This window comes from Lynx canadensis, chromosome B1 (assembly GCF_007474595.2).
Source record: "Lynx canadensis isolate LIC74 chromosome B1, mLynCan4.pri.v2, whole genome shotgun sequence".
Lineage (NCBI taxonomy): Eukaryota > Metazoa > Chordata > Mammalia > Carnivora > Felidae > Lynx > Lynx canadensis.
In genome coordinates this window covers 27814417-27838772 of record NC_044306.2, presented here as the reverse complement: position 1 = coordinate 27838772, position 24356 = coordinate 27814417, and the positions used below count along the sequence as shown (strand labels likewise).

The 24356-nt window shown below is 44.1% G+C and overlaps 1 protein-coding gene across 7 annotated transcripts in view; it reads right to left on the bottom strand.

Annotated features, from left to right (window-relative positions):
* Positions 1 to 23984, bottom strand: part of RBPMS (RNA binding protein, mRNA processing factor) — a 178173-nt gene extending 154189 nt beyond the window's left edge. For 2 of the 7 annotated variants that reach the window (XM_030312284.2, XM_030312279.2), the window contains exon 1: positions 22446 to 23113. In XM_030312284.2, the coding sequence (XP_030168144.1) occupies positions 22446 to 22511 (66 nt within the window). In that variant the 5' untranslated portion in view covers positions 22512 to 23113. Of the gene's footprint in view, positions 1 to 22445; positions 23114 to 23920 lie in introns of those variants that run through there. The other 5 variants (XM_030312282.2, XM_030312280.2, XM_030312286.1 and 2 more) reach the window with 4 other exon arrangements.
* Positions 23985 to 24356: the final 372 nt, after the last annotated feature.

Here is a 24356-nt window from a genome sequence, read left to right as displayed (position 1 = left end):
TCCATAAATTAAAAAGCTAGAGGCGCCTGGGTGGCTCAGTTGATTAAGCCTCTGACTATATAGCTCAGGTCATGATATCACGGTTTGTGAGTTCGAGCCCTATGTCGGGCTCTGTGCTGACAGCTCAGAGCCTGGAGCCTGCTTCAGATTCTGTGTCTCCCTCTCTCTGCCCCTCCCCTGCTCGTGCTCTGTCTCTCACTCAAAAAATAAACATTAAAAATAAATTAATTAATTAAAAAGCTATAGTTGGGGCCCCTGGGTGGCTCAGCTGGTTAAGCATCTGACTCTTGATTTAGGCTCAGGTCACAAGCTCACTGTTCCTGTGATCGAGCCCCACCCTGGCCTCTAGGTTGGCAGTGCGAGCCTGCTTAGGAGTCTACCTCTCTCTCCCTGCTCACACACTCTCTGTCCCTCTCTCTCTCTCTCTCTCTCTCTCAAAATAAATAAACTTAAAAAAAAAAAAAAAAGAGCTATAGTTTACAATCCACAGGACATGTGTTTTGAGTTCCTTTTCTGGGTCTGGTGATCTATCTGCTCCGGCTTCATGACCAGTGACACACATTGCCCAGCCTCCTGGCCAAGGTCTGGAATCCCAGCAGAGCAGAGCTGGCTGGCCTACACACCCATGGTCCAGTGACCTTGGGTTCATTAGCATATTGTTCTGATCAAATGAGCTAACCAGTCACAGACCCTGCCTACTTTGTCCCACTTCCCACAACTACTAATGCCGAACCAAAATTCCCCAACTCTGCACCATTTCCTATAAACAAGAGATTGCCTATAAACATTCACTCAGATACAGGAGGTCCAAGGCTCACAAAAAATGTTTGTTTATTGCCTCTAAAAAGGACTTACGTTTACTTACACGGTACCTGCCCCAGCAAGCAGAAGTGTATCATTAATGAGAACGAGGGTAGTCCACTGAGCCATCATAGATAGTAACCAATGACCTGTTGTTCTGACGACACTAAAAAAAAAGGGGTATGACCAAGATATTTCTAAAAGCTCACCAAGGATATAAGAAATAATAGTCTAACCTTCTACCCATCTTTCTTGACCAACAACACCATTTTGGCATATTTTACATTTTTTTAAGATTTTATTTTTGGGAGAGTGCGAGCATGTGAGTGGAAGAGAAGGGTGGGGGAGAGAGGGAGAGGGAAAGAGAGAGAGAGAGAGAGAGAGAGAGAATATGAATGAATCCCAAAGCAGACTCCACAGTGTGGAGCTGATGTGGGACTCGATCCAACGACCCCGGGATCATGACCTGAGATGAAACCAAGAGCTGGACATTCAACTAACTGAGCCAACTGGACGCATTTTTTTTTTTTTTTTTAATGAAGTAAACTCTACCCTCAACGCAGGACTCAGACTCCCCACCCAGAGATCAAGAGTCATGTGTGTACTCTGCTGACAGACACCCCTGTCATTTCTTTTTTAAGAGGGTAAAAAGAATGAATTTACTTCAAAATAATTCTTGGGATAAGTAGCTTACCTTTCCAGAAAACTTAGGAACTTTGGATTATTTTGTTCAAGTGGATTTTACTATACTTGGTTTTCAGAAAGAAAGAATCAGAGATGGGGTGCTAAAAATAGATGTAACAAAGTGGAAGGAAAGTACTTGTGAGAGCCTGACTAGCAATTAGCAAAAAGTGGTATCGCCAGTATTAAAATAGGAAATCTGAACCCATTCCGGGAACAAGGTCCTGGACTGCCACAGTCATGTAGCCTCACAGGCTGGCCCAACTCCCCAACAGAAGTCCCTGGGCCCAGTGGACAGCCTTATAAGGCAACCATGCTCAGGGAGAAGATAAGAACAACACTGAGCACTTAACATTTCCACAGGCCTCCACAAATATTAACTCGTTAGTTCTCACAGTATCCTGGGACAGCCCAGTTACTATCATTTCCAAGAGACAGGAGAAGATAGATACCTGACTGACTACAGTTAATTATGCCCAAATGGGTAAAGGAGCCAGCAGCTCTCCTTAGGTGCTGCGTTCAGGGCCAGGCACGCCTCAAGTTTTGTCAGGAACGGAGTAAACGCTTTCCTAGTAATGAACAGGAAGGAAGAGGAAGATTTTTCAACTTTGACAGTGAGGAACAGTCTCCACCCTCTCTCCTCTACCTCCCACAGGGTCTCCATAAGATTCCAATCCATAGAATAATTAAGACTCCTGGGACTCCTGGGGCACTTGGGTGGCTCAGTCTGTTAAGCATCTGATTGCTGGTTTCAGCTCAGGTCATGATCTCAAGGTTCTGGAGTTTGAGCCCTACATGGGACTATGAGCTGACAGTGCAGAGCCTGCTTGGGCTTTTCTGCCCCCCCCACCCCAAATAAATGAATAAATTTTTTAAAATACAGTAATTAAGACTCCTACTTGAACAGCCTAGGAGAAGATACAAGCAAGGAGTAAAGACATGGCATGTCAAGAGGATAGGAGACTTGCTTTCCCCAAGCTGGTTTCCATCCTCCAAAGGGGACACTTGACATCCATCTCTTTACTTTCATGAATAAATTTGGCAACTGTGATTATAGTGCCTGTAAGAAATAAGACCACTATCTATACAGGTTGGAGGGGATTAAGTGGCCTTCATAATTCTATTAAGAAAATTGCGATGTAATTGTTATCAAATAAGGTTTCCTGACAATCTACACCATATAACATCTTGTGATCAGGTGCTGGAAGTATACAAGAGTAGAATTTTATATATGTGTGTGTATACATTTTTAAAATCACCTACAATGTAATCTCTGCTAGAATCTCAAGTCTCCACAATAGCAAGACCCTTAGTTTTGTCCATTGATTATCCCCCACTGCCTACTGTGTGTCCAGCACAAAGCCGGTGCTCAATATGTATTTGCTGAATAGTCTTAAAAAAAAAAAAAAAAAAAAAAAAAGCTCAACATCCAAACACACATAGATACGCAGGAAAGGACATAAGTACATATACTAGGTAGCACATTCAGTAGCTAAGTCAGAGACTGACATAATCGTCCTATGGAAGGGAAAACCACAGGGTAAGCCTGGAAGGAAAAAAAAGTAAGTGCACGGAGAGGACAGAAGAGTGCATTCTAGCCACCAGAGGATCAGGGACTTGGAGGTAGAACACCTTTGTCAGAACACAGCACCCAAAAGGTGGCAACAACTTAAAAGTTCATCAACTGAATGAATGAATGAACAAAATGTGGTATAGATCCATGCAAAGGAAATGCTATTCAGCCATAAAAAGGAACAAAGTACTCGAGGCACCTGGCTTGCTCAGCCAGTAGAGCAGGTAACTCCTGATCTCTGGGACATGAGTTTAAGCCCATAGGGCACAGAGAGGTCTTTAAAAAAAAAAAAAAAAAAAAAAAAAAGGAACAAAGTGCCAATTCATGCTACAACATGGACGAACCCTAAAATATCATGCTAAATGAAATAAGTGAGACACAAAAGGCCACCCACTGTATTATTCTATCTGTATAAAATGTCCATAAATAGGCAAATCCATGGAGACAAAAAGCAGATTTGCAGCTGCCAGGGGCTGGGAGGCAGGGTTAATGAACACAGGTTTGGGTGTTTGGGTTTTTTTTTTTTTCCCTTGAGTGAGGGGAACAAAAATGTCCTAAGATTAGAGTCATGATGGTTATACAACTCTGAACACACCAAAAATTACTGAATTAAGGGTGCATTTTAAGCTGTGAATTGTACCTCAACAAAGTTATTAAAAGAAAAAACACTAGACTAGCTGCTGGGCTAGAGGCTGAGGAGACTGTGCACACGGACAGAGAGCAGACAAGTTTGGAAATGCAGAGAAGGGCCTGAGCATGGGGAGCTTTGAATATCAGCGAAAGAAATCTGGATCTTATCCGCTAAGGACAACAACAACAAAAAATAGTGGGGCCAGTGCTCTCCAGTCTTCAGAGCACTTTCATATACATTAGACCCTTTTGATCAAGGAATCTGCAAATGTTTTCAGATGCTGGCTGATTTACGGGAGTAACATTTGGAAGAATCATCTGCCATGAGTGTTGAATGGACTAGGGATGTGAGAAAGGCAACGGAGGCTAGGGGTGTAATTCGGAGTCCAGACCAGGGGATGGAAAAGATGGAAAAGAGCAGACTATGGCGTGAAGTCCACGGCAACCCAGATTTTCGGGAACTAGAGATGCTATGTATAACTTGGTGACTCACCTCCTGGAAAAGAAGTTGCCACATTACTGATCACTGAGGATTTGGGCAAGTCCTGTATCTCAAATTCCTCTGTGAAAGCAGAATCCTAAGAGGCACTAGGTTCAAGAGACCCCTTGATCTCTTTGGAATATACTTCTCTGAAGAATATTCCTTCCAGACTGGCAATGAAGTTCAGCATAAGAGGACAGATTTCTGAACTGCTATCAGTTCAAATTCAGGCTTTGGTATTTATTAGTGACCTAGACCAAGTTATTCACCTCTCTCTGAGCCTCAGGTCCTCACCTGTACATCAGAAATAATGGTGGTTGGTATCCACATGATAGAGTTAAGAACTAAATACAAGAAGCAATGTAAGCAAGGTCTAGAACAAAGAAACAAGATCTTGTCTAGAAACAAGATCCCCTGGTTACCCAATTTTCTCACATCGGCTATATTTTTTAATTTTTTTTTTTAACATTTATTTATTTTTGAGAGATAGAGACAGAGCATGAGCGGGGAAGGGGTGGAAAGAGAGGGAGACACAGAATCGGAAGCAGGCTCCAGGATCTGAGCTGTCAGCACAGAGCCCGATGTGGGGCTCAAACCCATGAACTGTGAGACCATGACCTGAGCTGAAGTCAGACACTTAACCGAGCCACCCAGGAGCCCGGAGCTATGCTTTACAGCACTTATCAATTTGTGAATCTATACTGACTTGTGCTTTTATTTGCACAATACACACTTCCCCACTACACAGAAAAGTTCCAGGAAGGTCAAGGACAAGGTCTGTCTGCTGCCCACTGTATCACCAGGGTTCAATACTGCAGGAGGTCAGTATCTTTGGAATGACTCACCTAGGAATTCTACATTTGGTTTCTAAAGCCAAGAGACACTGTGACGGATAAACAGCCATGCTATCCTATCCAGAACAGCAGCAGGAAGACACAAACAAGTATGGTCACGGAGTAAATAGCTGCATCAAGGAAGAGAAAGGGAGAATAGTCAAAGAGGAAAATGCTTTATTTTTCCAGATGCTAATCTGAACAGTCTATTGTAAGCCTAGTGGGGGGAAAAAAAAAAAAAGACTTACGATATTGGCATTGGGTTCTGCAGGTTGTAGATCTATCATCTATGGAACAGGCCCGGTTGGGGAAGCCAAGGACAACTGACAAATACAAGTTCTTTATAATATCCTGATCTTTATCATTTTCTTATTTATTCATCAAAAATTAACAGCCAATAAGGTTTCTCCTTGCCATATAAATACACCCACGTTCGTTCCCACCTCCATATACATATATGATAGTAATTCCTACCCCAGTGCCCATTTCTACCCATTTCAATCCTGCCAGGTCAACAAGGCTCAGCTCCTTCTTCCACAAAGCTTGTTTTACTCTAATCCACACTGATCTCTTTGAATTTCTAAGCCCGGTCTGTATTACGCAACTTGTCAATTTATATAGGAACTCGTATTATTTTCCCATTGTTTTCTGTGTTGACTAGGTCTTTCCAAGTAGGAAAGGAAGTCGGCAGGAAAACTGCTTTTCGGTAACCACCTCTACATCCCCACTGAACGGCCAACACAACGCTGGGTTCAAGGCCTGTCTTCAGCCAGGACTAATGACTGTACCCCAGGGGAGATGAACCTCTTCACTGAACAATGTTCCCTTCACCGACTCCTTCGCCAGCTGTCAACTGAAATCAAGGCCGCCAGGAAAAGAAGGCACGTTTTTATTTGCAAAAGACTTTCCAGCTCCTTTGAGAAAGGCATTGCATGCATATAAATTCAGTGTTTCATGACCTCCATGGGAATTTACCCTGAAAGACTGTTAGATTCAACGCTAAATGAGATGCAAATTCCATTCATATGTAAGAGTCAGGATGAGTCAAGATTGAGGTTTCCATTACATCTGCTCGTTTCCTAGAGTCACACTCTAAGAACATGTGTGTAGGCTTTGTGGAGGGTGTGTGCTCTGCAGGAATGTTCTGTTAACAATTAAAGAGGCCTTGTGGGCTGACGTTGCCCTGCCTGTACAGGGAGACCTTAGCTTCACTCTTCAGATAGTGTGGGGTTCTGGCTACACTGTGGGCACCCAAAGTGAAAACCACCCCCGTGGGGAACATGAGGTGCCCTGGTGGCCACTTGGACCGAGGAATACTTGGAGTAACTTCGACTGGAGCTTCAGACTCTCAAGTTAGAGAGGAGGAAAACATTCAAGCTAGTAGGTGCACTGCACATTCCATCCACACCTAATAAAAGGCACGGTTTTAACTTTATAAAAAAGCTCCTTCCACGGATGTCCTCAGTTAGCTGTCCTCCAAAACTTCTGTCAAACTGACCGGTGTGTCCAAGAGTATCTCTATCCTCAAGAGCACCCCTACAATGTGACCAGAAAAGCAGAGATAGGTCAAATCTACCAGTTCTGAGGCACAGGCTTTCCACGGCATAACATCTCTGAAAACGAGATGCATTTTACAATTCAGTTTTTAACTGGCAGTGTTAGTGGTTCACCTGAAAAACGTTGGGAGTGATTCAGTGAAATTCTATGTACATGCACACAGAACAACACCTGTAGTACTGGTCTCATCTCTAGCCATGAAGTTTATAGCCAGCAATACAGATCAACGACCTAATACACAAAGATCACAAAGTCAACACTTTTCAATGTGTTCAACTGAACTCAAGGACAGCTCCAGAAATGAAGCCTTTTAGTGCATACCGCTGTATGAGAAACAATTGGGAGAGGTCTCAAAATGGGGTGGGGTTTTTTGTTGCTGTTAAAATCAATATGTAATATCTAAGTACAGATCAGACTGGAATATTAATTACGAATCACACAACACAAACATGGAAAAACTCCACTGTAGAGAAGCAACCTTTGAAACATTTAAAAACTTCAGGGGCAGGGGATGCAGGAAAAAGGGGCCTGCTGATAGTCTTGGTGGGAGTATAAATTAGTACAAGCTTTCTGAGATTTGGCAATAAACATCAAGTGTCTTAAAAAGAATGCATGCCCTTTGACCCAGAAATTCCAGTTCTAAGAGTTTAAGCTTAGGAAATCACGAAGGGTGCACCCACAGACTTAGCTAGGAGGCTGTACAGCACTGTTTATATCACAAAGCTGGAAACAAGCTCCAGGCTCAATAAGGAGTAGGTAAAATATATTAAGGCACATCCTTATGGCATAGTACGAAAAATTAAAAATGAGGCAGCAGGAAAAAAAAAAAAAAAACGAGGCATAAGAAATGTACCCACTGGCACGCAAAGATGTTCATGACATAATGCAAAGTTTCAAAAAAAATTGAATGTAAACACTTTCATAGTATGATCTCATCTTTGTGAAAATAGAGGGGAGTGTGCTTGTACAGTGAAAAAAGGACATAAGAAAGATACATACTAAAATATTAACACTAGTTGTGGAGAAAGGAATTAGTTTGTTGTTGTTGTTTCTTTACCTGCGTTTGCTGAGGGTGGGGGAAGGAGAGGAGGGGATAATGTGGGTGAGATTTATTCTCTGGTAAGAAAAAAATGAAAAGAAACTTGGGACACAATGTGATCCGATTAGGTGAACAAATTGGCTTAGGAATCTTAGAAAGAAGCTCAATCCTAAAAACCAAATAAATTAAAAATCCAATGGATTCATTACCATTATTTTATTTTAATCTCTAAAATAGAAGCAATACATTACTACCCTTCCTTTGAGGAATGTTGGGGGAACCGACCGGGCGAATTAAGTGCGTAACAGGATTTAAAATATGCAAAAATATCCCAGGAGGAAATCTCTGTCGTACACTGAAGCTATGCTGTGGCCCAGTGCTGCAGAAGTGAGTACTACAAATCTCCAACACAGCGACAAAAAATTACATTAATATCCTAGTGCTCCCAACAAAGACAAACCACCTCAGGACTTTACAAGGAACAATATACTTACTCTTTATCCCATCCCTATAGGAAACATTTCCTCTGAAAATTAATCCATTAGCAATGGGTAGGAAGGGGACGTATTTATGGCAGTCTTTCCAAGGGAACAGGATTGCAATTTCAGTTTGGAAAATCTAATGCATATTAGTTTTATGGAGAGATTTCAGAGAGCACTGGAATGAGTGGAAGGTCACATTAATGGATTTTTTTCTTTAAGTTTATTTGTTTATTTGAGAGAGAGAAAGAGAGGAAAGAGCAAGCAGGACAGAGAGAGAATCCCAAGCAGGCTCTACATGGTCAGCACAGGGCCCAACATGGGGCTCGAACCCAAAAACTATGAGATTAGGACCTGAGCCGAAGTCAGTAACTCAACAGATTGAGCCACTCAGGCACCCCCACACTAATGGATTTCTATGCCTGGGTCTCCTGTACAGAGGACTATCCAAGCTTTGCCTGGGCTACCTTTATTAAGGAATAAGGAAAACAACACTTTTATTGTTGACTTCGGGATAAGCTCACACCAATAGATTTCTCTGCATAACCATGACCCATGATATACCACAAAAGATATAAAAAAGCAATTTTCATGTTGATTAAAGGCCTGTAGAGCTTTTGGAATGGAGAGGAAAGGGACAGTTGCTAGTTAAAACTTCCCAAATATGTATTTGCCCAAATCGGAAACTCACAATATTCCAAAGCCCATAAGCATTTCTGAGGCTGCTCCCTCCCCACTGACTTTTGTTTTTGTTTTTAAGATACAGAGTCAGCAGGCTGGGTGCACTATGACCAAATGGCAACAGATGCTGGTCTTGCAGAGGGCAAGACACTTCCCTTTGATCATCCAAGAACACGGAGAGAATGCACAAACATCCCTGGATCAGGCCATTTTCACTTTGCTTCAAGGTTTACCAAGTAGTTGCAGGAATGAGAAGAGTTACAGAAAAAGCTGTTCCTTCACCCAGTAAAATCAGATACACTCCACTCCTGAGGAATCCATCTAAACTAAGAACTAACCTATGTAAAGTATGCCAGCTTGGGAATGTTTAGTATCAGTCACCATGCTTGGAAGGCTGATGCAGAAACAGTTCTCAAGGCAAAGAATTCCAGTGCCCTGTGTTGCATAGTTATAAGCAGCTTAAAGGGAGAGGGGTAGATGATCACTGGTAGTTTTATCTTTTCTTTGTAGAAATACAAGTGATGGTACCATAGATAACTGGAAAATAGCAGATACTTTAAAAATGAAAAACATATGCCAAATGTATATTGTACTTAAGCCTCCAAAAGAATCTAAGTCAGTGCAGATCTCCACATCTGTAAATGAGTAACACTACAACAGTAACTTTTCTCAAAAGTTTACGTATTAAGAAAATGAGAAAACCTACCAACACCTCAGCCTGGAATTCTCCATGAGAATAATTCTTCCCTGTAAGCCCTGGAATTTACAACAATCAGGTCTGTTTTAAACGATACTACACCCCTTAATTCATAATTAAGATACAGTGTTCCAACACATTTACTACATGAACAAAGCCCTTTCACACAGGGATCAGAGGAGCAGCTTGAACCTTCTCTCTGCTGTTCCACTAAGTTATCTGGTGCTGTGAACCATCTCTCTACCCTTAGCACACCAGTACCCACCAAATACATCAGCAGGCCTTTCTAAAAATATAGTTAAAAATATAAAGCCCCAAAATAGTGATGTAACAAACAATGTTCTTTGAAAAGATGTGTCTGTCATTTTCAAGTGTTCTGAAAACTAAACCACAAAACCATTTTCAACAAAGTGTGTGTTTCTAATTATTAGTGGGAAGATTTATATTCCTGGAAAAAAAACAATGGTACGCCTGGAAAAGAAGTTCACTGCAACAAGTCAGCAAGAATTTGTAAAAGCAAAATAATTTTGATAAGACATAACTACTTCGTTAGCAATAAAAATCCAGGATCCTGCTGTACAAATCGTGATCTAATGAGCGGTCACTTTAAAGCTAGGTGAGGGAGCATTCCAAAACAGGGGCAAGGCCCCACATTTCTTCACATGGGCCCCGCTATCTAATGCGGCAATGATTACAAATCCCCTATTAGTCAAGAGGCAGAAGTCACTAGCTATTACTGGGTCATCCCTTCAGACTTAGAAAAATGCGAACAGCTAACACAGTAATTCAAATCTTTATTTATAAACCCGCTTTTACTTACGGAGACATAGATCATACAAAAATTGTTTCTCCCCCTTTCTTATTCTTTTTCTGCATTTTGCTGGTGGTGGTTTTTCAAGAGTCCAGATTAAAGGTGAATGTCACACTGCGTGTAATTCTGCCTAACCTGATCCCTTCTTGCCTCTTGGAGGTACGAAGCCACACTATCCCAAAGAGCCACACCAGGCCCTACTCTTAAACCGCTCTGGCACTCAGAGCAGGTACCGCCTGGCACCTGGGACACTTGGGAGGGCAAGCAGGCAAGGGATCTTCTCCTTCCGCCCCTCCCCCATGAGGATGGCTAAAGCAGAGATTCATTTCCTAGCTCAGGTTTTCTGCATAACCCCTCCTCAAAACACAAAGACTCAGGATGGGCCTTAAAAAGTCCTTTTGTTTAGAGAGGGTCATTTCCTGCCGTTAGCTCACACCCAGAAACTCCCACCCATTTCTCAAGGGGAAGCACTGACTTTCTTAGTAAAAAACAACAACAAAGCAAAACAAAATTTCAGGCTTAAAACCACCTCCCCCCCTCCCCAACCCCGATGGAACTGGGCTAGCAAGCCCCCAACAACAGCATTCTATACCAGGATTCAGAAACGGAAGGGGAACGAAGCAGAAACACTGGAGTTACGATTCTTCTCAGGCACGGCAGGCGTTATCTGTCCTATCCCCACAATTTAGCTGAGGAAAGGAGTTTAAATGTCTACGCAAGCAGCTTAAAGACTTGTCCTAGGTCCCTCAGCAAATAAAAAAATTTTTTTAATTAAAAAAAAAGTATCGATTTGGTCAAGAACTAATAAGAGTATTTATATACCATTGTCTCTAAGACCAATAGACCATAGATGATGGTTAAATTTAAGAAAGTTTTTCAAGGTCAAGCATTAGGACACAAATGCCATAAATGGGGATAAATCCAACGGCCTGCATTTTCATCAGTGCATCAGTATGCTCAATTAACAGGCGGTCTGATGACCAAAGTAATGATGGCTTACATTTTTTTCTTCCTGAAATGTCATCTGTTCTGCTTTACGGTGAATAAAGAACAGTTTTGAATCCGTAAGGCTGCCAAGTAGGTAGAAATTGTGTTTCCAAATTGCCTCCTCCATACAGGTTCACAAAGCCCAGATTAGGCTGTCCCTCATGGCAACCCATACAGGTGCTTAAAGGCTGGATTCGTCCAGCTAAAGCCTGTGTTATCCTGAGCTATGCCCTTTGTAGGCAAAAGGAGGAAAGCATATTGAGCTTGGGGCTAGACTAAATCAAAGGACCGAGTGCTAAGTCTATCTCCAGATCAATTCCACCTGGGTTATTAACAGTAACCCTTAACAACCCCACAGACAACTGCGGAACGGGAATCCAATTCATCCTGCCCTACTTTTACTTATCACCCCATGTGAGGCCCACATCTCACTCCTGGGTCTATGGAATTAGGTGCTAGGTTTCCATTCTAACTGGACAAAGGCAAGGATTCCTTTATGTGTGCAAAACTGCTACGTAGTACCCCCCACCAAGGACCTAATCACTTACCATCTAAAATTTCTGCCTTAGAAACTAATATAAGACTGTTAACTAGCTGGAATTAAAATAAAAACTTTATAAATTTCTGGCTTAAAAGCAGGTGTTGACTTTCTGATATAATTAAGTGGGGATAGGCATCGAGAAATGATCCTGAAGGTAGTAATAATTAAAATGTAATTCAAAACCGCTGGAAAACATTTAGGACTACGTGATACATTGCACAGGCCTCAAGTTTGACTGGTTCATTCGTATTCCAGTCATTTAACAAATTTATTGGGCAGTTCCAGGCATTGTCATAGACATTGAGAGTTACAGCCTTAACAAGACAGAGCTCCCTGCTGCCTAGGAGTAACATTCCAGGGGTAGAAGACAAGTACATAAGGTAGTAACAGTGAATAAAAACTAGCTGGAAAATAAAAGAGGGATAGGATAGTGATTGGGAATGTGGGTACTTTAAACTTAGAGATCAAAAGACTTCTCTGGGTAACATCTGAACTGAGATCTCCATGAATGACAAGGATGCTGCTGCCTCATAAATATCTGAGTGTAGGGGTTTTTCAGGCAGACAGGATAGCACGCACAAAGGCCCTGAGGCAGGAACAAGTTTGACAAGTAGGAGATACCTAAATAAGGCCCAAGCAGCTGAAGCATAATGAATGAGTCTGTGATTCCTGGTAGATGAGGTCAGAAACCAGCAGGGCCCAGATCACATGAACCTCGTGCACCACTGGAAAAATTTTAAGCTCTTACCCACTGGCAGTAAAACTTCAGACAAATTACTTAATCTCTCAAGAGCCTCAGTTTCTTATTCCTAAACCATGGGATGATAACACCTCATTTGGTTTGTTCAAGTACAGCATTTAAAAACAGTAGACACGACTCCATAAATGCTTAATGTGCAAAAAATCCATTCAGGCTTTTACAAGTTTGATTATCTTTGGATATGCACCTGATCAACTCCCCAATTTTCTTACACCTATTAAGACGGAAAAGGAAATTTTTGCAACAAAAATGATCTCCATGTTCGTTAGCTCTAACAGTTCCTTTGCTCATCACTGGGAAAGGGCTAGGAGGCTCTGGAAGAGAAAGAATGGGGCTTAGAGTGGAGGGGGGAAAGGCGGAATCAGACCAGTGACTTGGCCTGGTAAGCGGCCTACCGGACTCCAGTACTTCAGGTATTCCCTTCTGTTGATAAGCAAGGCCCTGAGGAGAAGTAATCACCAACGTTTTCAGTCTCCAGTCACCCAGCATCCCTGAGCAGGCACAGGACGGAAGTGTGCACGCGTGCGCGTCAAAGTGTGAGAGAGACAGAGACCCCTTATCCAGCCCCCAAACACATCCTGTTGGCTTAGAGGGATACAGTATTTAAAAACAGATGCCTCTTTGGAAACTCACACATTTTTAAGTCCTGTAAATCACACATGCTGGGTAAAGTAATTACACTTCTGTAGCACTTCCCCTCTGCGCACAATGGAAATTCTGGTACTTCTGTAATAAGGTAGCACTTTCTGTGCTGTGCCTTCTCCCAGGAGGCCTCCACTGCCCATCCTATAGGTGGGCAGGAGAGAAATTCTCACAAAACAGAATCCTGTGGATTCAAGCAAAGCCATTTTTTTTTTTTTTTTTTTAAATCTCTAGGCTTTCTCTTAGGATAATGTTGGCCACCTACCTGCAGACCTAAGGAGTCAGGAAGAGCAGGGGAACATCATTTAAAAATCGACTCAGGGGGCGCCTGGGTGGCGCAGTCGGTTAAGCGTCCGACTTCAGCCAGGTCACGATCTCGCGGTCCGTGAGTTCGAGCCCCGCGTCGGGCTCTGGGCTGATGGCTCAGAGCCTGGAGCCTGTTTCCGATTCTGTGTCTCCCTCTCTCTCTGCCCCTCCCCCGTTCATGCTCTGTCTCTCTCTGTCCCAAAAATAAATAAAATTTGAAAAAAAAAAAATTTAAAAAAAAATAAATAAATAAAAATCGACTCAGGAGAAACAAAGGAGTTGAGGGTACAAACTGGTCTCTTACTTGCATGGATGGGTGGGATGTACCTCAATTTTCAGACTCCCAGATTTCTCATACCTTTGCAAAATCGCAGGGGCCCACAGGACTGAGGTAGGCTGCTTCAGCATTCCTTCTGCATTTTAAATTTGTGTAACAATACTGTATTACACCCTGGAATTTGGAACTATCTTCCTGGTGTGACTGGCATTTATTACGGCTATTTCCTTGTTTCCTCCAGCATTCTACATTAACGTGCATCATAATGGGTGCAGCAGGGTTAAAACCTATGGGCAATACAAACGCAGGTGGTTGTTTTTCTTAAAATTCCTAGACCACCTTTCTTTCTTCAAGGGTGGACACTTTCTCCAAGTGAGCAGCAAGGGCAGCAGACTTTTAGGAAAGCACTAAATGAATCAGTAGAAAATATGACCCAGAGAAGAGGGGAGTTCAAGGATCTGCCAAAAGGCTCATCTTACTCCCTACCCAAATAAATTCCCCCACTCCGCCAAAAAAAAAAAACTTGAGGAAATTTTTTCTTACAAAAACACAAGCATCTTTATCAGTCCCAAACCCATCTACTAATCTTAGGGTAGCTTGATTTTCCCCTCTAGTCGAGGCACAGGGTTGGAAAAAGAAAAGTTGGAGGAGTCAAAGTCCCGGAATTAATGCAAACTGTAGAGGAAAACGATTTCCAGAGACAATTGATGAAAGCCAAAACAACAACAAAAAAGTGTATGGGAAATACTATATATGCCTAGGTTTTTCTAAGCTCCCTTCCCACACTCAGGTTTTCGAATGGATAAGCACACTGAACACTATTATGTTATAACCCAGGCAGATACAGAATGCACTTTTATGTCCCTAAAAGTGCTTTAAAATATTTTGCTTCAATTTTTCCTGCAAATTTCCAGCTCCCCTCCCTCCAATTTTTTTTGTTTTGTTTTTATATACCTTTGAGTGTTAAGTCAACTTTCTCTGTTGTTGCCCACCCTTACGAGGTTCCCCAGGAACCAGAGTCCCCCACTTCTCCAATTTTCCAGGCGCTCATTCTCATCACCCACCTTTTCAATTACCGGCCATGTACTCGAACTGTTCTGAAAATTGTCGAGAACAGACCTCTCCTCTGCATCTCAAACCCATGTTCACCTCCTCATGGCCTTTTCTTCCTTCTCCCCACCTGTCAACCCCTCAATCTGCTGTTTCAACAAATACAACCACCATTTGGCTGGGGGTCCAAGGTGGTCCAAAAGAGAAACTCAAGAGGCTTCCCGAATGAAACTCCCAGTCTTCCCTCTGCTGACAGTTAACTGAGGCCTGTGAACACCTCGGGCTGAAGCACCACTGTCAGCCACCAACTCGAGACTAGGACTCTTGCAGTACCAGCCTCTTCCCAAACCTGTTGCAGCTGCTTTGCCACTGTGAAGTCCCAGAATGCCAGGTCCCTGCTACGCCGCAGGGCAACTCCAATCACAGAGTGGATTCGATGTCCTGGCCTGGAAGGCCAGCTCCTCCACCTTCTCTCCCACCAAAGCCTCCCCTGCCTCCAGCTTCATCCTGCCATGCCTTGTTTGCTCCCCCCAAAAGTTCTTTTAAGCCTCTGTGTCTTCACACAGGCCAATCTCCCCCCCACAGTCTCAACCCCTTCCTCATGTGGCAAATTCTTGAGAATCTGAGCTCAAATGTCACCTCTCTGACACAACCCCTCCACCCTCTTTTCCTTGCAGTGTTCACTGTGTTCCCAACTCTCACTCCATGTGAACCCCATGCTTCGTTCTACCTGTTTACACAGGGTCACCATTTCCACCACACCCTGGACCAGCCGAGCAGCAGAAACCAGCTCTCCTAGCCCCTGGCACCCTCAGAACCTGCACTTAGAGTCCCCTCCCCATAAAAAGACCTTCACCACCATCATACCACCTCCCCCAGCTCACCAGGAGGGTAAAATAATGTAGTGTGTGTATAAAGTGGCCAGTACCTGGTAAATAATGCAGAAGTCAGCAATTATGATTTCCTGCGTGAATACATTAAAAAGATTTCTGAGAATTTCAAAAAATCAAATATTCCAGTATTTTTGTATCAGCAAAAAAAAAAAAAAAAAAAAAACAAAAAGGACAAACCAGGCAACTTCACTGTGATTAGCTCAAACCTGCAACCCTCCGCCAGGATGCAGTCTTGCCCTATCCCAATGCACTGATGGGATTTCAAGTTTTCTCCCAGTACTCTCTGAAGACAGGGATGTAAGTGCAAGGAGTCGGTATCCAAGTTATCCCCACATATCTGATCAACTCATCCCCATCAAGGGATGACATCCTCCTCTCAACAGCATCAATTTAAATACCTGCTCCTAGCTGGCCTCAAGCCCACTGAGCCATGCAGCCACTTTTGCTCTAGCTATTATTAAGGTTCATTCCCCTCATTCTTTCTTAAGTTTTTTCTTTGACCAAAGCAAGCACTGTTCAAGAGGAACATTTGCATTCCCTTTCCCCTTCCCCCAGGCAGACACTAAGGTGCCAAATGAAACTGAACACAAACATTCCAAAGTGGCTGTCACACAGAGCAGGCTTGTTTGGGAACACAGGGAGCTCCGTGCTCTTGCACCTAACCAAAGCTTCCAGAAGTCTGCGTCCAAAAGGTCAACTTGAGTTTCACCGCACAAACCAAATGCTAATGGTGAAAACCCAAACGCACCCCAGAATGAGCAGGCCCGCGGAGGCTGTCACATGTACCAGGCACGCTCACCTGTGCACTCCAGTGGAGGCTGTGGACGGCAGGTGGAGACAGGTAATTTGCCAGCTGCTCCATCCACAACTTCCCTAAATCCCCAGTAGGCAACGGACCTCAGTATTAAACGTGTGGCTGCTTATTAACAGCTCACCTATACACAGTTATCATCACCAACCCTACCAATGAGGATATTTCACGTTTGTAAACTATGTGTTTATAAAGAATCATATATGCATATACGTGTAAGTATTGTGTGTGGTATCTACTGGTACTGGGGTACGATCTTTTGGTAGGTGCTGAGTGCTGGGAATACTGTGATAAGATGGCATCGATCTTTTTAAAAAAATACATGAAAACAGGTAATGATCCAGGAGTTAAATGAAGAGAACAAAGTAACTCCTACTGGAATTCTGAGAAAACCATTTCTTTGGAATGGAACATTCAGGTGATGGTAGCCTGCACAATGTAGGCTGAAACTTGGCTCCTGCCTTGAAAGCAGCTCAGGCTAGATCAAGAGGGAAAAGATGGCTGAAGCAAATAGTTTATGGAGCACAGGGGTACATTAGGGCAATCCTGAATGTCAAGTTTGGACTCTGCTATATAGAGAACAGATCAGTGCCGAAGGACCCATCAGAGGACCGAGCAGTACAGAAGGACAGATTAAGACAGCATGTTAGAACAAGGAGAGCAGCTAAACATCACTAAAATGAGCCAGGATAAAAGGAATGAGGGAGATAAATACTACAAAGAAAGGCTACAAGGAAAAGAAGAGCCTGGGTTCCTGCAGCAAGACTTGTGAGCAAAACAAAACGGTTTTGTGACACCTACAGATATGGCAAAAAAAATTTAACAAAATAGTCAACAAAAAAGACATTTGTTTTTTGTTGTTTTGTTGCAATTTCATTCACATGTTCATTTTAGAAAGTCTAGAAAGCACAGAAAAGCACTGGCAAGTAAATAAAAATTATCTGCGATCCACCAGATAATTTTTATTGTATTCTGTTTTTTACCTATTCAGGGTTTTGGGGGGGTTTTATTTAAGAATTGGCATCACATAGGGTGCCCTGGGTAGCTCAGTTGGTTAAGCATCGGGATCTCAGGATTTCGAGTTCAAGCCTAGCATTGGGCTCCGCGTTGGGCATGAAGCCTACTTAAAACAAAAAAAAAAAATTAAAATGTAGTCAGAAGCTGGAAGAAAAAGACAGTTTCTCCCATACTGGCTTCAGAGGGAGTGTGGCAATGCGGACAAACTAATTCCACATTTCTGGCCACTAGAACTGTAAGAATGCACTTGTTGCTTTGAGCCACCAAATAAATAAATAAATAAATAAATAAATAAATCTGCATATACATATATATTCTTTAAAAACATTGCTTTTCATGGCTACCTAATATTCTCTTTCAGAAATTATACCGTGACTTACTTAGCAATCTCCTTGGATAAGACATAGAAGAATCTTTAAGAATGTTCCCTACCGTAAGTAACAAATTGATGAACATATTTTGACATGGAACACCAAAGTCCTCCAGAAAGCTGCATGGGTTTGTATCACTGCTGCAAATCCGCACGTGCCCACTTACTGCACCATCACCAACACTGAACACTGTCCTCGAAGCACAAATTACCCTGAGCCTATGAAAATCATCTCTCTACCCTATCAAATCTCTACCCTATCAAATCTCTACCCTATCAAATGATCCATCCAACAAACAAATGCCATGGAAACAAAGACTGCACAAGAGCACAAGGGTGTAGGAGGGAAATTTTAAGACCACTTCTGGAAAAATAGTAATTCAGAAGTGCATGCCATATTTGCGATGTTCACGGAACACTTTACTAGGAAATCTTCACGTTTTCATTTAAAACTCTATCACCAAACCCTATTCCAGGGCTGCATTAGATCTGATTTGAAGTAACAGACTCCAAATGTGGATAAACTGTATAAAACCATTCTGCACTTTGTCCAAGTCATAACGTAGACTAATCTTAACACCCGATTGAAAACCTGAGGTTGCCACACACTGATATGATACCCTTTCTGTGTGCCAATTAGAGGAACAAGTTTTCCTTCATGACCCCAATATTTGGGCAAGATTACTAAGCACTTTTTTTTTTTTTTTCAACGTTTATTTATTTTTGGGACAGAGAGAGACAGAGCATGAACGGGGGAGGGGCAGAGAGAGAGAGAGGGAGACACAGAATCGGAAACAGGCTCCAGGCTCTGAGCCATCAGCCCAGAGCCCGACGCGGGGCTCGAACTCCCGGACCGCGAGATCGTGACCTGGCTGAAGTCGGACGCTTAACCGACTGCGCCACCCAGGCGCCCCTAAGCACTTTCTTTTTAAGGTGTTTTTTTAAGTAATTTCTATACTCAACGTGGGGCTTGAACTCACGACCCCGTGATCAAGGGTTCCAAGCTCTTCTGACTGAGCCAGTCAGGCGCTCCACTAAGCACTTTAAAAGGAAAGAGGTAAAGATTTGTATTCGCTTGTAAAGAACCAACTTTACAGGATTCCTGCCCAACATCTGCCAAACATCTTTTCAGTCATTTATCCAACAACGCCAAGTTTTTTGCTTTTCTAGTTTTAAGTACAAGTTCAGATCAATTTAAGGAAAAATTGCTCTTTGACACTAGGGCCTCAACATAATAAAACACCTTTTAGAAAGGATTTGTGGTCAGTCTGAAAAATACTACATGACCTGGATAAAAGTAAAAATAAAACCAAATTACAGATTTATCTGATTTCAAAAACAAAAACAAAACCTATTTTGAAAGTTAAGTGATCAAAAATTTCTATTTACTACCAGATAAAGTCTTGATATATAAAAACTCAAGACAAATAATTGAGTCTATTATATATACATTAACTTTAATAAAGTCTAGTCCAGTATAAACTGCCAAAGGTGTTTAAAGACAATATTACCTAGTCCAAAATTACATGCAAATTCTAGAAATTATTTTACTAACTGAAAAATGATATAAGAAATTACCTAACGCCCTATACATAAGCCTTACAAATCTCAGATCCCAGTAAGATTTTGACAACTGGCTTTTCTTTAATGGGACATCTTGCAGAGAAATACACATGTATAGCACACTATAATCCAGAAAGCCAGATGTATTATCTCTGTCACAGCTAGCCAAAGCTGAAAAAGAATTTTTCCTCAAAGCTTTAAATACTATCCAAAGCAGAAGTCTATGTCCTGTCCAAGTTCTCAAACTTCCAACCCCAAAAAGCTGCAAAAATTCTCCTAAATCCTGGACCGTTCAGTCTACACAGTCGGAACCAAATAAGTGTTTCGGCGTCACTTATTTTAGAGTAAGCTTTAAAAGCTCTCAAACAGGGCTAACGTGTACTGGAAGAGAAGAGGAACGCATTTAAAAAAATAGAAAAAAAAACCCTTGGATTCTCTAAAGTGGTAGAGAAAGCCTAAATTACCCTTATGTTCTAGGAAATAAACTATTTTCTCTTAATGATGATTGGACTTGGCTTTTCCAAGCCATCTCAATGGCCACCAGAAACAACAAAACACATTTTTCCCCTCTCTTGTCATTATGTGTATATACATTTTATATGTGTGTGTTCTGTTTATGAGAGTCTTCAGCCAAGGCTTTTAAATGTGTTGGAGAACAAATTGCTGATCGCTGGGTGGGCAGGGAAAGGGTCCAGTGCGGTGGTTTTGTATAATGCTGAGCACATTAATGGGACTCACCAAATACCATATTTATTTTACTTGTGGTTTTCAGGGTTAGAAAGAAAGAAAGAAAAAAAAAAAAGGTTAGAGTTTATCAAAAACAAAACAAACTCAAAACAGGGAATTAGGGCAAAATTACCTGGATCATTCAAGGCCTATTTACTTTCTTTTCCTGAATTTTTAACATTATAAACCTTCTCTCTTCATGGCGTATCTGTCTACACTCCACCTCTTCTACGAGTTGGGTTCTGAAATCTTCCTAACTGTCCACTTAGTTTTAAAACAACTGTCCTGCCAAAACTTACACGTCATCAAGCCACATGCCATTCCCACCTGAAAAGGGACATTGTCAGGGCAACAGAACAGGTAAGAGGCAGTAACTGCACTAAGTTCACCTGTGGTTCTGTGCTTGCACACCTCACACATTAAGGCGCCCCAGGAACAGGGCCGACACCTCAGTCCTGGTGGCAGTGAGGCCGAGATGGGTTAAGTAAAAGAAATTTGACATTTCTCTTAATTTTATCAAGTATGTTATGGTTTTGGAACATATAAACCTTTTTTTTTGCTACCCACCAGAAGCCAAAAAGCCTTTGGTTTGCCTGGTTAACCTTTCCATTTGGCAAGTGTTCTCAATGGGGTGAACAGAGAAAGATGGTTCCACACAATACATCCGTACCCTTAGAAATAAACAGATTGCCCATCTAAGTGAAATAGAGAAAGGTTTCTGAAGTAATTGGTGTGTTAGGTGAATTAGATACAGCAACTCCTTAGAAGCACACTGGTCATTTTTTAAATTTTATTTCAGTGGTAGGGAAAATAAATGGCAAAGGAGCCCGAAAGATTCAAGAAAAAACTGGAACTCAATTCAAGTCTCCATCTCTTTGAAAAGGAAGAAGGTCAGTAGTTGTAAAGAACTAGCATGTAAATAACACTTGCCAAAATAATAGGTTAAAATAAAATGCAATTATCCTCAGGTGTGAAGGCAATTTTCAGCTTACTGCAATTCAGGTGGGTTGCCCCCGTACAACTGTGCTAAGAGTAAAATCTTGTGTTTTGCATTGATTTGCATGGTCTTCATTTTAAATGTTCCCTTTTCACAAGTGGACAATGAAGGCTTACCCTTACTAAATTAAATCCTCCCCAACATTCGGTTTCACTATCAGAATCTTAGTTGGCACGCAACACATTATCTCCATAATAATCTCAATCTCCTAATCAGTTTACCATTCTGTAGACTTCATATACTGGGACACAACACTTGTAAGAATGCTTTACAGTTCATGTCTACATACATACTTTCTTGCATCTACACACACACACAAGTTCTTTTTAGAACGTTTAAGAACTCAGCTATGTGGGATCTTCAAAAGTAGGCGAAAAAAATAGTTTCTTGGACTCCAGATAAATGGCTTTGTTCCTGCAGGTACGTTAATCGGATACCACAGATACCTAACTACAAAATTCTGAAACCCACAGTTACCGAATTTTGTTTCTACCAAAGGAACGCTCCGCAGCCGCAAGTTTTAATGTTGTTACGGACGCATCACATAAAATTTACGCTCAGAAGTCAAAGTGCTATTAAAACAGCCTCGATGATCGTTTGGTGAATTGTAAAGTTTTAAACTCTTTTATTCTGCTCCCCGCAGCCGCATCGCCCCTAAATTTACAAAACCTAATCATCCAGATTCGGGGTCTTTGACTCACCAGAGAAGAATGCAGCTGATGAGTTATCTATTAATTCGAAATGCCTCGGCTGGAAAGATATTTCACCGAGAACTTTTAACACTGAAGGGGGGGGGGGGGGGGCGGAGAAGGTAGGGAACAGAAGGTGTCTCTTGACGAGAACTCGCCCCGAGTTCCTTCCTTACACCACACAAACACACCCCACAACTTCCAGCCCGGGTCGCAGAATTAAGAACTGACCCTCCGGGTCCCAGTAAACGGAGGTTACCCAGGAGCCAGCTCTCGATTCCGCTTTTAAAATCCTACGCAAACAAAGCTGAGCATTATACTTACTAAAGTCTCCGAAAAGTCCTTAAAGTTACGCAATTTTTGGAACCCACAAAAACTCGCTCTCCGAAGAGAGCCCCTCTCGGGGCCACAATTTGGGGCTGTGCCTCGGGACAAGGGCAATTCCCAAACCCTCGGCTGCGGCGCCCCGGGGCCGGCCGGCCGCACTCTGGAGAAAGCCCGCGCGTCTGGCGCCCCAGGTCGTACCCCCCGCCGCACCGAGCCCCCTCAGTACCTCTTCCTCCTGAAGGTTGGCCTCGTTCGGGGTGTTCTCCTTCTCGGCTTTGCCGCCGTTGTTCATCTTCCCGGTCCTTCCTCGCCGGGCAGGGCTGGGGCGCGGGGCTGGGCGAGGGCGCGCTCGCCCACTTTTCCCTTCCCCGGGCGCCGGGGCTCCCTCGGGCGGGCGCCGCGGGCTGCGGGGGCTGGAGCCGGGGCACCGGCGGCTCGGACTCCCGCGGCGAGGCGAGACTGCGGCGGCGGGCGACCCAGGAAGTGCGAGGGAGAGACGGGGCAGGGCGAGGCGCGGGCCGACTGGGAAGGGGACGGAGACAATCGGGACCCGGGAGGGAGACCTGGAGAGGGAGGGCGGGCGCAAGGGAAGGAAGGAAGGAAGAAAGGATGGGGCGAGGGCGCGCGTCCCAGGAGGGAGCCCAGAGAGTCGGGGAGGTGGCCGAGTAGGGGCTGAGGGCGGCCGCTGCCCGAGCCTAGCGGGGGCCGGAGGGAGGGGGCGAGGGGTGCCCAGACCGAAGGAGGAGGAGGAGGTGCGGGGCGCGGGCCACGGCTGGGACGCTGGGACCCGGAGAGCCGCTGAGTGCGCGCTCCAGGCAGGCTCTGGGAAGTACGGGATCCAAGCAGCTCCCTTTCTCTCTCTTTCCTCCCTCCCCTCTCTCCTCCCTCTCCTCCTCCTCCTCCTCCCCCCTCCTCCCTCCCTAGACGAGGGCCGCCGGGTTTAGCCCAGAGGGACGGGACGCGGGACTGAGAAGCCCCCAGCGGGAGGAGGGGCTGCGCCGGGGGCGGCTGCCCCGCGGCCGGATGGCGCGCGCCGGGGAGGGGCCGCGGGCGGCAGGCGGAAGCGGCCGACCCCAGCCCCCAACTCCGCGGTAGGTCGGAGGGCGAGGGCCGAGGCGGGGGAGGGAAGGAGGCCGGGTCCTCCAGCTCCCTCGCTCCCCCGTGGGCCCCGGTGGCCGGGCCGGGCCGGAGTTGGCGAACTCGCGTGGCGGTGCGCGCCAGCTTGGAGAGGGGCTTCGGGGAGCCAGGCCGGGCCAGCGCGACGCCCGGGAAGTGTGATGGGCTACTGCCGTGGGCTTGCTTCCCGCGGGGATTCGCACCCCTATCCCTAAGCCTGCCCCTCCTTTTCAGTACCGGCTTACACCCATTTCCTGCCTTCCTAGTTGGCAGCTTGAGATGACAGGATGCGAGGGAACGAGCGACGTCCTGGGGCCCCCCGCTCCGGGCCAGCGTTTTCAGGACACAGCTTCAAACCCCCGCCAACGCCGGGTCCTCCCAAATCTTCCAGCCTCCCCGCACCGGCCGTCGCTCTCCGCGAGGCTTTACGGGCCCCTGCTCAGGCTCCTCTCACCGCCTTTATCTGGCCGTTCTGGAATTATTTGTTTACCTGGCTGCCTCCCTTACTCTTCTGGAGAGCCTCCCTGCTAGACTACACCGTGCCCTGTTTATCTTTATAATCCCACGGCCATTTAAGTACGCTACCTGGTATATAGGAAGCAATCAGTAAATATTTGTTGGCTAAGTGAATGTTCCTCAAGCCCGCCGAACTGGAGGCCAACACAGATGATCTTCAGAGAGGGTCAAAGCAGCTTGAAGAAGGAAGAGGGCTCAGCATTCCGGGAGGTCAGCACAGCACAGCCTGTTTATGCACCAACCTCGGAAGGACTGTGGGTTTCTGTTTCCTCACCTGTGAAATGGGAATAGTTCCAGTTACCTCCCAGGGGGTTGCAATCAGAGGACATTACAGGTTGGTACAGTACAGCACCCAGCATCCATTCCTGCCCAGTTTAAGTCGGCAGTACATGGAACCTAACATTATTAAGGAAATTTCCACTTTTCCGGGGTCATAGAGAGCTTCTCCATTCCTGTATCATAAACACAAATTTTGAACTGCTTATATCAGTAGGTTCTCCCTCAC